Here is a 15,974-nt window from a genome sequence, read left to right on the forward strand (position 1 = left end):
AAATTAATGGTTAAATGTAAAATTATCACATATCTATATTTTTTATTTCTTTCTTAACTATAATAATATTCAAAATAAATAATATCAAATATATATTTTTATTTTTATTTCTTTTTAATATTTATAAAATCAAATAATAAATTTTGAAATCTACCTATTATATATATATACTTACTTTTATTTCTTTATGAATTATAATATTTTATATATATATAGATAAAATAATTAATTTAAACATTAACCTCATAAATATTTAAAATATATAAACACAGACTTATTTAAAAAGTTATAAATTTTGTTTTATTCTGATATATTATTATATTTTTAATATTATTTAAAATTGTATTTTTTATATTATAAGTGTTGACTAAATATGGAAAAAAATACTTACTTCTTTAAGAAGTTTAGACATTTGACTATAATTTTGTTTGAGCTTTGCTTCTTTAACATGATTGTATTCTTACCTATTTTAAAATGCTTTTGTTTTATGGTTAAACGTATAACATTTTCCAAATATATTTTTTCTTCCATTTTTTCTTCCGTAACTAAACAAAAAATACAACTTTTTCATTATACCAATAAAATAAAATATTAAATCATTATTGAAAAGTAATATAAACTTTTTTTTTCAACTTTAATGCTAAACATATTTCATTAACTCAATTATCATATTATATGATTAATATTACATTTAATTTAATAAAAATAATAATTCTAGTATGCTAAATATATCACATTTTAATAACTATGGTAAGTGTTTCAAAGTTATTTATTTATCAATCTTCAATTTATAAATAAATTATTTCAAAATATTATAACAACGGCTTTCTTTACAAAGTTTTCAACAATTTTCCAACATTTCCAACAATTTTGAAACAGGACTGCAAGGTGACCCAAAAGCAAAAAGGTTACGCTGACCATAAAGCAGAAGCAAGTTTCACAACTGTAAAATATGAGTAAATGGTTTGTGGTGTTTGATAGTATGATACCCCCCACATTATAAATTCTGATTATATGCAATTGGAAGGCACAATAGCATTGTATAGGCACCTTAAGGCATTGAGATCAACATGGGTTTATTCACAAAATTGTTCCTTGGATTTGTACTCTTCTCTGTTTGCATGTGCCTCTCTCAACAGGCCTACGTATACTGTCTGCACCCCAAATATCCAGCAGCAGATGATAATGAAGGAGGAGACTCCAAGTCCTCCTTTGTGAGCCGAGACACCAACAGGATTGGCAGGAGGTTGCAGGCGGTTCAAACTACCATCTTTTCTCTCAAAGGGAACGTTGTTCCATATGGGTAATGTAGAAGACAATCAGAATTTCATTCTTAGCTCTGAATTCATGGTTTGTTTTAGAATATGCAACTGATTATGGTGGAATTGCATACTGTATTATGTTACTATGTTGATTGGGAATCCTTCAAAGCCATATTTTCTAGATGTGGACAGTGGTAGTGACCTCACCTGGGTCCAATGCGCTCCATGCAAAAGTTGTGCCGAGGTATGCATTGGTTTTTCATTTGAGCAATTTGAGTATATTGTAGATGCATTCATACAATACACAGGTTAGGTAGCAGGCCTATGCCTCTTGCGGACAATTGCCAGCACTTTGCTGAATACTGTTTTATTCCCTGATTTTTCTGAGTTTATGTTCCCTAATTCTTTTTAATATGCCCAGTTATGATCCTGCTGAATCTAGGAGGTGACTCTGCATTTTGGGTTTGTAGTAGATCTATTCCACTTGCACACAATGATCACTAGTTTAGCGAGTTTGTGTTCCCTGAGTTTTTCAATAAGCCAGGTTATGAGCTGTCTAAGTCTCACAATTTACTTTGCATTGTGGGTTGGTAGCAGGCCAATCACACTTGCTAGCAAGCACCAGTACTTTGCCAAGTTTATATTTCCTGATTTTTTAATAAGCAGAGTTATTAGGCTACTGAGTCTCTGAGTTGACTCTGCATTTTTTGGGTTAGTAGCCCATGCATTGCGTGCTTGCATCTTATCTCTACTTGTTTATGTATGCATTCCAATCTGAAAATTAGCATGTTGGATTTCTTGATATTTTTGAACGACATGGTATTTAAGGTAGAATTCGTGGTGCTTGACAGGACTCAATTGATGCATTTGAAAGTTGTTTTCTATTTGTTGGCATCTGCATCACGGGCTACATTTATTGTATGTTCTGTTAGTTGTCTTTCTGCATTTCTGTCTTGGATATGTCTTAGGCACTTCCTTGAGTTACAGTAATGGATGTATTTGAGACTGCAATTTTCAGCTTTTTAGGTCACCAGTGGACACTTATTATTTATTGAATTCATTTTTTCTTGGGTTCTACAGTTTGAGACTACATGAGAGTGTTATGTCTTTTGTGCAGGTACCACATCCACTGTACAAGCTAAAGGAAGGCTCCCTGGTGCCAGGAAATGATCCTCTGTGTGCTGCTGTGCAGGCAGGGAGTGGCCACAAAAGAGCTTCTTCTCAACAGTGTCGTTACGATGTTAAGTATGCCGATCAAGGCTCTTCCTCCAGAGTCCTTGTTAGAGACAGTGTTCAGACCTTGCTCACCAATGGAACTGTGTTGACAGCCAATTCTGTATTTGGGTATATGTTGCTTCTTTTAATCGGTCTGTTGGAATTCATTTCTTTCAAACAACTTCTAAAACTGTGAAAATTACTGAATTATGGAATCTGATATACAGACCTTACTCGTTGTCATGGGCATAAAAATAAATCGAGGTGATCAGTCATGTAATTTTTTATGTTTTTTGTGAGAGACAGGTGTGGATATGACCAACAGGGATCTTTGGCAGAGTCCCCTGCACGCACGGATGGTGTTTTGGGCCTTGGCAGTGGTATGGCAAGTCTTCCATCGCAATGGGCAAAGCAAGGCCTTATCAATAATGTGATAGGTCACTGTATTGCAGGAGGGGGACGAGATGGGGGATATTTGTTCTTTGGTGATGATCTTGTACCCACCTCAGCCATGACTTGGGTTCCCATGCTGGGCAAGCCATCCACGTAACATAAAATTAAATCCACTTTCTCTACTCTCTGTCTTTTCAATTTAAAGTTCAGCTTAATCAAATAGAATCTTTCTCGACAAATTTCCTAAAAATAACCCTCAACACAAAAATTTCATCAATGTAATAGGCACCAAATCCTAGTTCATCACATACCAGAATTCACGTTTAATTTCAGCCTCAAGGAGCATAGCATAAATTCACTTCTGAGTCTCACTGAGCTGCTAATCTTGAATACTCTGATTCATCAGAGCCTTCTTGTTTTGAATTCATTTGCACTGATCATTTAATTGATCCAAAATTTGTATAAATTGTATGAGCGCCTGTTTTATCTCCTTTCACATGCTTCAGTACAAGAACGATGGAGAGTCTGGATAAGGTTATCCATCTACAGCCTTGATTATATGGATGTAACAAAATTCCTCCAGATCCACAGCATGGTTATTTTAGGCTTCAGAATATTCATAATGTTGTTCTTCATCTTCATTTTGTGTTCGATTTTACAGACAAACGGTCTTCTAGAGTTTTCAACTTGCTCAGACACATCTGCAATTAATTCCTGTACATCTGGTTTCTATACCCTGAAATACAGCACCAAATCCATTATGCTTTTTTCTTCTCTTTGAAAGTTCGTGTTCCTCCAAATTAACTATATTCTCTGACAAGCATCTTCCCCTCATAAAGCCAGTTTGCTATTTACTTACAGTAGCATCTTGCATATTAGACTTGGCCAATAATTCATAGGGACGCTGAGTTGCATCATAGGCCTCTAGTTAGAAACAACTCCCATGTCTTTTGGTTTAAGAATTAATTTGAAATCCCTTATATATAAACTTTCTTGATTTAATTTGTTATTAAAAATAATCTATGAGCTTATGAGCTTCTACTAACATACTGTTCTCTTGTTTTATAGAAAACACTATGATGTGGGCACTGCACAAAGGATGTTTGGAAACAAACCCCTTGACAAAGATGGAGATGGAAAAAAGCTAGGAAGAATAATATTTGATAGTGGTAGCTCCTACACATACTTCACAAATCAAGCTTATGATGCTTTCCTCTCAGCTGTAAGTATCACAAATTTCCCTTCCCTTGTATTGTAAGGACTGTTACTTTCTAATAATGCAATGTTGACAGGTTAAAGATAACATACCTAGTAAACAGTTGGAGCAAGATTCGTCAGACCCATTCCTACCATTCTGTTGGCGCGGGAAAAATAGCTTCAGGTAAATGTCTCTGGTTAGGTTTTGAAAATCAAGTGCAAGTTCAACTTCAACAATTCAATCTCAGGCATATTTAAAGTACACATCATAAAAACTATGGCCAGAAAGCCTAGTGCATGTTCGGTTTCAAGATTTTAATCTTAGTTTTATTTAGAGTACAAATTATAAAAACTATGTCCATTGGCAAGATATTAGTATCCTGAATGCTTCCTGAGTTTTGTGAAATGTATCAGCTCGGTTGTAGAGGTGGCACAATACTTTAAGAAATTAACACTCAAATTTGGAAGTGCCAGAGCAAAACAAATGGAAATTTTTCCAGGAGGTTATTTGGTCATCAGTGTAAGTGTGCATATGATTTGACATACTCTATGAGAACTGTCTTTTACCACCAGATGAGATTGTAAGATAAGATAGGATTCAAGAATCAACATTATGAGTCTGTCAAAGAAGATATTATTGCAGAAGCTATTTCTTGATTAAGCTTATGATCGCTATTATTAAAAAAAATAAAAATAAATTATTACTGCTGATTGAGTTTCAATGCACAGGAAGAAGGTAAAGTCTGCTTGGGAATCTTGAATGGTACTGAAATCGGAAATTTGGACATGCATGTTCTTGGAGGTAATGAAACAACATATTGTTTTGCTGCTTTTTGTTTGTGTTTGTCAGGTTGATTTTTCTATAACCGTGGCATGAATGGCCTTGGGTGAGCTTGTATCTAGAGAAATTGAGGCATGCTCTTAATCAACATGTTGGTGATGGTACTAAGATAAAGTAACCAATAACAACTCAAAACTTAGGATTTAAGCCCCAAAACATGTTGTGGGGGGATTCCATGCCCAAAAGGCCCCCAACACAAACATCATGACTCGCCCTCGAGTTACTCTGTTAGTGCGACGATCTTGGTGCGAAGACCCTCCAGCTAGTCCTGAACGGTCTTGATGTTTGCAGCGCACTGAGCTGCTGCTTGTTGAACCCGTTGCATTCTCTCCTGTAAGACCTCTATAACTAAATTGTTCCCATACAACTATACTGATATGTATTTATAGTCTCACGTCCTTGTCCAGCTCTCTGAAGCATGAAGACTATACTGTTGTCGGCTAGTCAGATAGTCGGCCCACCTGTGTAAGGCTTCAAGCGGTTGTCATTCACTTTGCCTGGGAAGGGTTCTCCATTTAATTTGACGAGCTAGACCGCACCTCCATCTGTGACTTCCTTAACCACGTATGGTCCTAGCCAATGCATTTTGAATTTGCCTAGAAATTTTTCAAACTTACTATCGTATAGCAATACTAAGTCATTTACTTTGAATGTGCACAACTTAATATGGCGATCATGCCAAGCTTTTTCACGTTGTTTCTGAACCTACTGATGAAAACCTACCAAGAACCGTTCCTCCTCAAGTTCTTCCAATTGCGCGAGTCTTTCTTCCAAAGCTTCGCGGTCCGACATCCCTATGAGTGCTGCTATTCGAATGCTAGGTACAATATATTCCATTGGCATGACAGCTTCCACACCATAGACTAACCAAAAAGGGGTTTGTCCCGTTAGTTTCTTGCACGTTGTTCTGTAAGCTCATAGTGTTGTAGGGACGCAGAGGTCCCAATCGCTTCCCTGCACATTGCACACTTTTGTAAGCGCGGTTTCTAGTATTTTGTTGAATGCCTCTATTGTCCCATTCGCTTGTGGGTGATATGGTGTACTCTTATGATGATACACCTGGAATTCTTCTATGAGTGTGCTGATGGTTTCATTCAGGAAATTCATTCCGCGATCACTCATTAAGATTTTCGGATAGCCAAATCAGGTTAACATGTTTCCAAACAAAAATTTCGTTGTCGTAGCAGTTGTGCGGTCTTTCACTGGCTGCTCTTCCACCCATCGTGTCAAGTACTCCGTCACGATGATGATGTAGCACGCGCCCGTCTTTCCCTGAGGTTTGATCTGTCCCATAAAGTCAATTGCCCATTTTTCAAACAACTACAGTGTCATTTGTGGATTTAACAGCATTTCGTCCATCCGCGATGGTTTACCCGTCCTCCGACATATATCGCATGCCTTATAGTGCGCTTTCGAATCCTTTTGGAGGGTTGGCCACCATAACCCTGCGTGAAGAATCTTCTATGCGGTCGCGCGTCCTACATAGTGTCCTCCTACAATGCCCCCATGTGCTTCCGCAAGGATCTGACTCTGTTCAAATTCTGGTACGTATCTCTGCAATATCTCATCATTTCCCATTTTGTATAGGTGCCCCGCGATGACAGAAAAAATCTGTCGCGCGCACCACCAATTCCTTCTTCTATTGGATGGAGTATTCTTTTGACGTATTCCTTGATGTCAGAAAATGGATTATATCTTCGAAGTGCTCATCTGTGACGTGCACCACAAAGAGCTACACATCAGGTATTCCCTCCTCCAAATTAGTGGGTTCCTTGCCCGTCTTAATGCGCGATAAATGATCCGGTCCTGCATTCAGGCGTCCTGTCTTGACTACGACCTCAAAATCATATTCCTGGAACAATAACAGCCACCTACATATGCGCCCCCCCAACACAGGCTTATTAACTAGGTATTTCAGCGTGGAGTGGTCAGTATACATATTGAAATGTCCTCCTAACAAATAATGTCGGTATTTTTGGAGCGTAAACACCATTACCAACCCCTCACGCTCGGTGGTAGAATAGTTCTTTTCGGCTTTAGACAATCTTCGACTTGTAAACGCGATAGGGTGATCCATGCCCTCTGCGCCCTCCTGTGCGAGTACTGCTCCCAATGCAATACACGATGCATAAACATGTACATGAAACTCTGTTGGGTTGTGTTATATTGTTTCCACAACGAGCCCACGTAGTTAACCCAGGGTTAGAGGAGGGGAGGTCACAGGGGGTTTGAGGTGTACCCGTAACCCTACTTTATGGGGTCTGGGGCAGCGCCTCGAAAAATATGTTTTTGGACCCTATGTTAGGTTGGGTGGACCCATCTATGGTTTTGTATATGATTTTCGCACATATCTTTTGGACGCGATGGTTTTTGGTCCATGGTTTTGGATGTGATGGTTTTCGGTCCATGGTATTGGATGCTTTGGCATGTATAAATATGTATTGTAACATTGAAAGGAACATAATGAAAAATCAAGCTGGTAGTCCCGATTTTGGTATCCAGGGGAAAATATCTGTGTCTATGTGTTTTATGTGTTATGCTCTCGCATTGTTTATTTTATGTGTTTTAGAATTTGTATGCAAGTAATTTCTGTCCGGGGTTAAAACCTACATTTGGTATCAGAGTAGTTTTGTCTTCAAGGGGACGCCTTTGTTGCTGAACGGTTTCGCTCGGGCCCATGGTAAACCCTATTCAGTGGGAGATCTGCGAGATCAATTCTGATGGTGAAAGAAGATGGCAAGCAGTGGAAAGATAGAGATCGAGAAATTTAATGGCCTGAGTTTTGAGTTGTGGAAACTCAAGATGGAGGATCTGTTGGTGGATAAAGATCAGTGGATCATGGTAGATATGGGTACTAAACCAATGGGAATGTCTGATGAAGAATGGAAGAAGTTGGATCAGAAGGTACAAATCACAATACGATTATGTGTCTTAGATTCAGTATTGCTAAATGTATCAGGGGAAGCTACAACGAAGGCTTTGTGCAAGTTAGGGACTTTGTACCAATCTAAGTCTCTGGTGAATAAATTGTTCCCACAGAAAAAGTTGTATAACCTGAGGATGAAAGATGGAGACTCGGTGACAGAGCATTTGAATGCATTTAATACTGTGGTAAGTCAATTATCATTTGTTGATATTAAAATTTTAGATGAAGATAAGTGCATCAGTTTTTTGTGTTCTCTACCAGATTCGTGGGATAGTCTGGTTATTAAAATAGGTAGCAATGCAATTGCCTTGCAGTTTGATGAAATAGTCTTAGCCTTGCTAACGAAGGAGATGAGACAGAAAAATATGGAGAGCCAGAATGGTGATGCCTTGGCTGTACGAGGACGATCCCAGAATAGAAACAAAAATAAGTCATCAAGTGGGAGATCCAAATCTAGAGGGAGATCTAAATCTCCAGGAAAACCTGTAAAGGTGGTGCGTTGGAAATGCGAAAAGGAAGGGCACTACAAAAGGGACTATAAATCTAAATCTCCTGATAAAGGAAAGGGATCTGGTGATGCTCCTTCTACAGAGGCAAAAACCACCTCAGATGAAGGTGGGGATGTGTACTTGGCTTCTTCAAGTACACATGTAGATCGTGAGGCATGGTTGATTGACTCAGGTGCATCCTTTCACTTCACTCCCTATAGAGAGTGGTTCTACGAGTATGAGAAATACGATGGTGGTGATGTCTTCTTAGGGGATGATAGGAAGGCTATAATCATTGGTCACGGAAAAGTAAAGTTGAAGTTGCAAGGTGGATGGGTTAGAACACTTCCGGGTGTTTTTCATATTCCTACATTGGCTATAAATCTGATTTTTGTAAGCAAGCTGGATGATGCAGGTGTAAAGACAGTGTTCGAGATAGATACTTGCAAGATGGTTCGAGAAGCACTGGTATTGATGTGGGGAGTTTGGATTGGAACTCTGTACAAGCTGCAAGGTAGCACTTTTGTTGATGGGTGCAACAGTTATGTGTTTCCTGAAAGTGGAGCTGAAAATCTAGTGGTCTCTGGAGAGAGCACCATGCTGTGGCATCAAAGGCTTGGACATATTGGAGAGAAGGGCCTTCGAATACTTCATGGTAAAGGTATGGTAGAAGGTATGAGTAATAGCTCTTTGGATTTTGATTTCTGTGAAAATTGTGTATACAAGAAGCAGAATCGTGTGAGTTTCCCCTCTGGTGGTAAGAGGGCGAAACATATATTAGAGCTTGTGCACAGTGATGTGTTTGGACCTGTGAAGGTTCCATCATTGGGTAAGTCTGTGTACTATGTATCATTTATAGATGACTTCTCAAGGAATACATAGATATATTTCCTTAAGAAGAAATATGAAGCCTTTGACAGGTTTAAAGAATTTAAGGCTCTCGTGGAAAATCAGACAGAAAAGAAGATAAAGGTGCTAAGGACAGATAATGGTGGAGAGTTTTGCAACAAGGAATTTGAAGAATTTTATAAGAAGTGTGGTATAGCACGATAGAAGACTATTCCATATACACCTCAGAAAAATGGAGTTGCAGAAAGAATGAATACGATGTTGATGGAAAGGGAAAGAAGCATGCTCAATGGTGTCGGGTTAGGACAGGAATTCTCGGTAGAGGTGGTGGATATTGCATGTTACCTGGTCAACAGATCACCTTCATCAGTGTTGGAGGATAAGATTCCACAAGAGGTATGGACTGGTAAGAAACCCTCTCTTTCACATTTGAGGGTATTTGGATGTGATGCATATGTACATGTTTCAAAGGAGAAACGAATGAAGTTGGATAGTAAATCTGAAAAGTGCATCTTTATTGGATATAAGGATGGTTTAAAGGGTTATAAGCTTTGGAACCCAATCACAAGGAAGGTTGTGTACAGCCAAGATGTGGGGTTCTGAGAAGTAAAAGATGTTATTAAACATGAAGTCCAACCAAAGGAACGTGAGAAGATAGAGTTTGAGCTTAAGGAGGAAGAATCAGACTCTACAGCAGAGGAGGAATCAGGAGATGAAGAGCCACAAACTTCGGGTGTGAAAAGATCAGTTCGAGAAAGAAGGCAGCCAGAAAGGTATAGTCCATCTGTTTTTTGTTCAAATTTTGCTTTATTTATTACTGATGATGATCCCAGAACTTTGAAGGAAGCAGTAGATTCAGAGGATGGCAAGCTCTGGAAAGAGGCCATGGTTTATGAAATGGCATCTTTGCACAAAATGAGGCTTGGGATCTAGTGGAGTTGTCGGCTGGAAGGAAACCCATTGGCAGCAAATGGGTCTTCAAGAAGAAGACAAATGCAAAAGGAAGGGAGGAGAAATACAAAGCTCGGTTAGTAGAAAAAGGTTATTCCCAGGTGCCGGAAATTGATTTTGGTGATATTTTTTCTCTTGTTGCCAAGGTAACTTCTATTAGATTACTTTTATCTGTTGTTGTTTCTTTCGATTTTGAGGTAGAACAGATGGATGTGAAGACAACATTTCTTCATGGGGATCTGGAAGAGGAAATCTACATGAAGCAACCTGAAGGCTTTGGGGTGAAGAGTAAGAAAGAACTAGTATGCAAGTTAAAGAAGTCTCTGTATGGGTTAAAACAGTCACCAAGGATGTGGTATCATAAATTTGATACATTTATACGGGGACTTGGCTTCACCAGAAGCAAAGAAAATCATTGTGTGTATTTTAAATTAATTGGTGACCGTGTTATTTATTTGGTCTTGTATGTGGATGATATGTTGCTGGTTGAAAATGACAGAAATTATCCAGGATATGAAGACCCAATTGTCCTCCAAATTCGACATAAAAGATATTGGTGTTGCAAACTATATTTTGGGCATGGAAATTAAAAGAGATCAGGCAAAGAGGAAGCTCTGGTTAAACTAGAGGAAGTATGTGGAGACAATACTGCAGAGGTTTAATATGCAGGATAGTAAACTGGTGAAGGTTCCTATTCCTGTAGGTGTGAGGTTATCTGCTGAACAGTGTCCCAAGACACAAGAAGAGGAACATGACATGTCCTATGTTCCATATGAAAGTGCATTCAGTAGCCTAATGTATGCAATGGTCTGTACTAGACTAGACATTGCACATGCAGTGGGAGTATTGAGTAGGTTTATGTCAAAACCAGGGAAGGAGCACTGGACAGCAGTGAAGCGGGTTTTCAGCTATTTGTGTGGCACTAGTGATTATAGTTTGTGCTACCAAGGAAGATCAGGATTGGACAAAATGTTGGATATTTGTAGCTTTGTTGATGCGCACTGGGTTGGAGATTTGGATTAGAGAAGATCTACAAGTGGGTATGTGCTTAACCTATTTGGAGGTGCAGTCAGTTGGATGAGTAAGAAACATTTTGTAGTGGCACTATCAACTATAGAGGTAGAATACATGGTAGCCACTCATGCAAGCAAGGAAGAAGTTTGGTTGCAGAGATTGTGTTCAAGTATAGGGTTAGTACAGGGAGCTATAAGGATAGACTGTGACAGCCAAAGTGCAATTTTCTTGGCAAAGAACCCCGCATATCATTCAAAGACAAAGCACATTGATGTTCAGTATCACTTTGTGAGGGATATGATAGAATACATAAAGGTGTTGCTGGTAAAGGTGGACACTTTGAAGAATACTACAAATGCATTGAAAAAATCTGTCAGTTCTGAGAAGTTCTATTGATGTAGAGAGACAACGAGCATTTCAGGGTTGGAAAAATGACTAAGCTCTCTTGTGGCCCCCTGTGGAAAGAAAACAACAAGTGGGAGAATGTTGGGTTGTGTTATATTCTTTCCACGACTAGCCCACGTAGTTAACCGAGGGTTAGAGGGGGGGAGGTCGCAGGGGGTTTGAGGTGTACTCGTAACCCCACTTTATGGGGTCCGGGGTAGCGCCCCGGAAAATTTTGGTTTTGGACCCTATGTTAGGTTGGGCGGACCCACCTATGGTTTTGTGTATGATTTTCACACATGTTTTTTGGACGCGATGGTTTTCGGTCCATGGTATTGGATGCTTCGGCATGTATAAATATGTACTGTAACATTGAAAGGAACATAATGAAAAATCAAGCTGGTAGTCTCAATTTTGGGATCCAGGGGAAAATCTATGTGTATATGTGTTTTATGTGTTATGCTCTCGCATTGTTTATTTTATGTGTTTTAGAATTCGTATGCAGGTAATTTCTGTACGGGGTTGAAACCTACAAACTCCACATCCCATTTTGTGAAGACCAGGGTTGGAGCGGAAGCCAATTTCCCCTTTAGGACATCCAAACATCATGCAATTGTCATTCCAGCAAAATGTAACATCCTTTTTCAATAGCTTTTCCATCGGCGTTGTTATTTGGGCATAGCTTTTGATGAACTTCCTATAGTACCCTATATGTCCCAAAGTAGCGCATAGCTATTTAACACTTCGCGGTGCTTCCAGATTTAGAATAACATCAATATTTGCAGGGTCTACCATTAGCCCTTGTTTGCAGACCACATGTCCCAAGAGGTTCCCAAAGGGGACAAAAAATGTGCACTTTTTAAGGTTTAGTGCAATCTGGTGCCTTCATCAAGTATTCAACATCAAGCGTAAGCTTGCTACATGGTGCTTAACCAATCCAAAGATTGTCCAGTCATCCAGATAGACCTCCAGGAACTTGTGGATGTATTCTTTGAATGCGGAGACAACGATGCACGAAAAAATGGCTGGTGCGTTCTTCAGTCCAAATGGCACGACAGTGTGTTGAAGCATCCCCATTTTGTTGTGAAGGTTGTTTTTCTCCTATCTTCCAGCGCGATCTTGATCTAGTGATACCCCGAGAACCCATCCGTGAATGAGTATGCTTCTTGTCTGCCAACATTTTCCAATACCTCATCTATGAACGGTGTTGGGAATGGATAGTGTACACAGGAATCATTCAGCTTTCTGAGGTAAACACATATTCTTATTTTTCCCTTCTACTTTTTCTCCTGTACTACCATAGGACTCACCCAATTGAATTCTTCCACTAGTTCAATAATTCTGGCTGCAAGCATTTTGTCTAGTTCTAAGTGGACCTTTTCCTTATACTTAGGATTCAAGTGGTAAGGCCTCTGCTTGACCACCTTCGCATCAGGTTTTAGGGTGATCCTCATCATTCCTAAGTTGCCAACGATCCCTTTTAAGTTCGCAATTTTGGTCAGGAATAAGTATTGATATTCACGAAGTAACTCCACGACCTTATCAACCATGGCATCATCCCAATAGTCTCCAAGTGTTGCATACTTTGGTTCCACCTCTGTTCCAATGTTTACTTGTTTTATTTTTAGCAGCGAGGTGATGTCGGGGTCCTCAATCAAGGGTCCTTGAACCTCACGACAACCTTCTATTTCCGGAACGTTAAGATGTTGTGGGCCTTCATCATGCTCCTAGACATTTACATTGTAACACTCCAGCATGCAACCCAACTGTGTCGCCCATTCTGGCTGAATCATATCTATTGGCTCCTGGGGTATTTTGAAGATAACTACTTTTACTGCTTGTAGCGCATCATCAACAATATCCCACCAACAATCTTCAAATGTGAAAGTTAACATAAATCCCTCGCGCAAAATATCCCATTCACTCATACCATGGCGGAGCTCTGTCTCAGTATACCAATTCATGGGTATGACATCTAGGGTATGACAGAACAAATGAACCCATTCAGGCTATGGCTCCTCCCTGTAGGCCTTGGTCCATTTCGTGAGGTGTGTACGTGGATCATCCTATCCATCATACTTGTCTGCTAGCCACATCTATGGTTTCCAAAATCGTAGCTGCATCATCCTTCTACATCCGTGCCAATCCTCAAAGATTTTCTTATGTGTACCCCACCATCTTGTAGGCGTAGCGTGCAGTGCCCATTTCAGAGCATCAAAACGCTGTTGTTCTCGCACTTCGCTCTCAAATTTGTTTAGAAATTCATCCACCACCATCAACCCGTCGTACCTAGGTAGATCCCTTATCTCCGTTGTCACGCAACGCAGTGATCTTACCATCATGTTGCAATTGAGCGTTGTTACTTCGTGTAGCTGATTCTGCCATCGTTCTATTTCTTCATCTGAATCCAAAGTGTAGGAGCTTTTGCATTCCCACAAAATCCTACCATCTGTTGTTGGATTCACCCAATTCTTCTCTCGCGCGGTTATCTTATAAATACAATCGAGATCGTCATCACTATCATCATCGCGCACCGGTTTAGTGTATCACGCTCCTGCGGTAGAATCTAGCACTACTACTATGTGTAGTGAATTTTTCTCAAAGATCATTTTGTGCTTCTTCAGATTTATGATTCTATTCATATCAGTGGCCCAGTCTATGCCCAGTAGTGTAGGATAGGGATTGCTATCGTCGACAATCTCTATCACTTCAAAATCTGCCAGCGTGCTCGCCCCTTCAATATCCACCATTACTCCTTGCAATCTTCCCATGGGTAAGATCTTATACTGGTTTTCCATTCATAATTGAATAAGAGAGCATTGTAGTGTGGGTCGTCCCATGCATTCCCATGTTTGTTTTGGCAGTACATTTGCATTTGATCCAAGATCCAGAATTACTTGATCCATTTCATACTCTCTGATTTGCACAGTCAATCTCATTTCCCTTCCTGTTCGCAATGCATGATTTTCAAGTTTCCAGACTACGCACGGTTCTCCTGACCCGCGCACCTAGTGATAAGTTCCTGCAGTCCTTTTATAGCCTTGCTGTCGCGCAGCAGTTTCATGCATGTCTCCAAAAAGGTAGTGAGCATTGAAGGATCCATCCCTGGTTCTAGTTGATCCTTACTACCTGAAGTGGAGGCCTCCATGAAGCTCTTCTTAGCTTCCATGAATGTCTCCTTCATGCGGTCCAAATCAAATTCAGGTTCCTTTGCAGGAGCCTTCCGAACCCACGCACTTTCTTCTGGGTACTTACCTTTGTCATCTCCGATTGTGATACCACTTCAAAGCACTATGTTTACATTTGGGTACACTTCGCGCGGCTTAGACCTCATCATTTGTAGGTTCTAAGTCAGGGGAGGCTAGAGTACTCCTTTATCATGCAACCTCGCTATCAGTGTAGGGAAATCCTCCGTCTCATGATCAAATTGGGTACATTATAAACATGATGCTCTCGTCGACTTTGTACAATCGAGGGCATAGTGCCCTGACCCTTCGCAATTGTAACAGATGAGTTGTTTGTGACCCCTTCTTGGTCGCATTCCACCTTGACCTCGTCCACGCCCCTGAAATCCAGCACACGCCATCCCTGCATTAGGATCAAGGGCTTGTATTTCGATCTACACTCTATAGACAGGGGTCCAAACCATCATCAACTCGTAACTTCTACAGGTGAACTCATCATGGCCTATGGACCTGTAGAAATTACAAAACAATGGTTGGGACGTCTGCATATAATTCTGCAGTAGGTGACAATTATCCATAATGTGTTTTCCTCCTATTTGACAAATCATACACCATAATGTAGGAGACATGCTTGAGCCTGCTTTTGCCTCTAGTCTTATTGGCATCGGCCATCCTCCCGCCAAGTAATTCGCGAAAACTGGACAATGGTCCTTGTCATGCCCCTGGCCGTTACATTTTATGCACCATACTTCCTTGCACACCTCTGGCTGAGGTGTCCTGTCCTGTTTCAAACTCCGCATTTCCAAACACAAATTTTGCAGTTGCGCGTGGATTTGTTGGACTGCCAGACCATGATCTTGTACAAGGGTCTCGTGCAATCTCATTGCAATCTCCAAAGCTTCGAACTGGGTGAATAGATTTTGTTGTGACAATGTCGTCCTTAAATGCAGTGTTAGTGACGCTACAAACCATGCACGGCGTTGTCCATCTGTCAAAGTCATGTTGGATTCGCGAATCATACTCTTAAGTCTCTAGTTCCGATCCCATGGGGTCTCGCTCGAAAGCATCGTTATCTCCTTAAACCCGATAATCGATTGTGTCTCCGATTTTGGCCTGCTAAATTCCCTGTTCAGCACAGCCTGGATATTTGCGATCCTGTGTTTGGATAGTCATCAGAATGCTTAATGTACCACGTTAGTGTGCGATCCTGCAATGCACTTACCAGCGTAGCCTTCTTTATATTTTCATCTATGACTCCTTGTGCTTCCC

At 40.0% G+C, this 15,974-nt stretch overlaps 1 protein-coding gene across 1 annotated transcript in view; it reads left to right on the forward strand.

Moving 5' to 3' along the window:
* The first annotated feature begins 1,070 nt into the window (after positions 1-1,070).
* The window catches only part of LOC149204504 (aspartyl protease APCB1-like), a 67,153-nt gene continuing 52,249 nt past the window's right edge, over positions 1,071-15,974 (forward strand). Inside the window, exons 1-8 of the mRNA XM_089397143.1 lie at positions 1,071-1,303; positions 1,392-1,506; positions 2,380-2,606; positions 2,784-3,023; positions 3,939-4,092; positions 4,163-4,251; positions 4,482-4,591; positions 4,801-4,869. Of these exons, the coding sequence (XP_089253269.1) occupies positions 1,071-1,303; positions 1,392-1,506; positions 2,380-2,606; positions 2,784-3,023; positions 3,939-4,092; positions 4,163-4,251; positions 4,482-4,591; positions 4,801-4,869 (1,237 nt within the window). The remainder of the gene's footprint in view (positions 1,304-1,391; positions 1,507-2,379; positions 2,607-2,783; positions 3,024-3,938; positions 4,093-4,162; positions 4,252-4,481; positions 4,592-4,800; positions 4,870-15,974) is intronic.

Source organism: Pinus tabuliformis, chromosome 1_2 (genome assembly GCF_031772625.1).
Source record: "Pinus tabuliformis cultivar Carrire ecotype Pingquan chromosome 1_2, CPIR1, whole genome shotgun sequence".
In the NCBI taxonomy this organism is placed as follows: Eukaryota; Viridiplantae; Streptophyta; class Pinopsida; order Pinales; family Pinaceae; genus Pinus; species Pinus tabuliformis.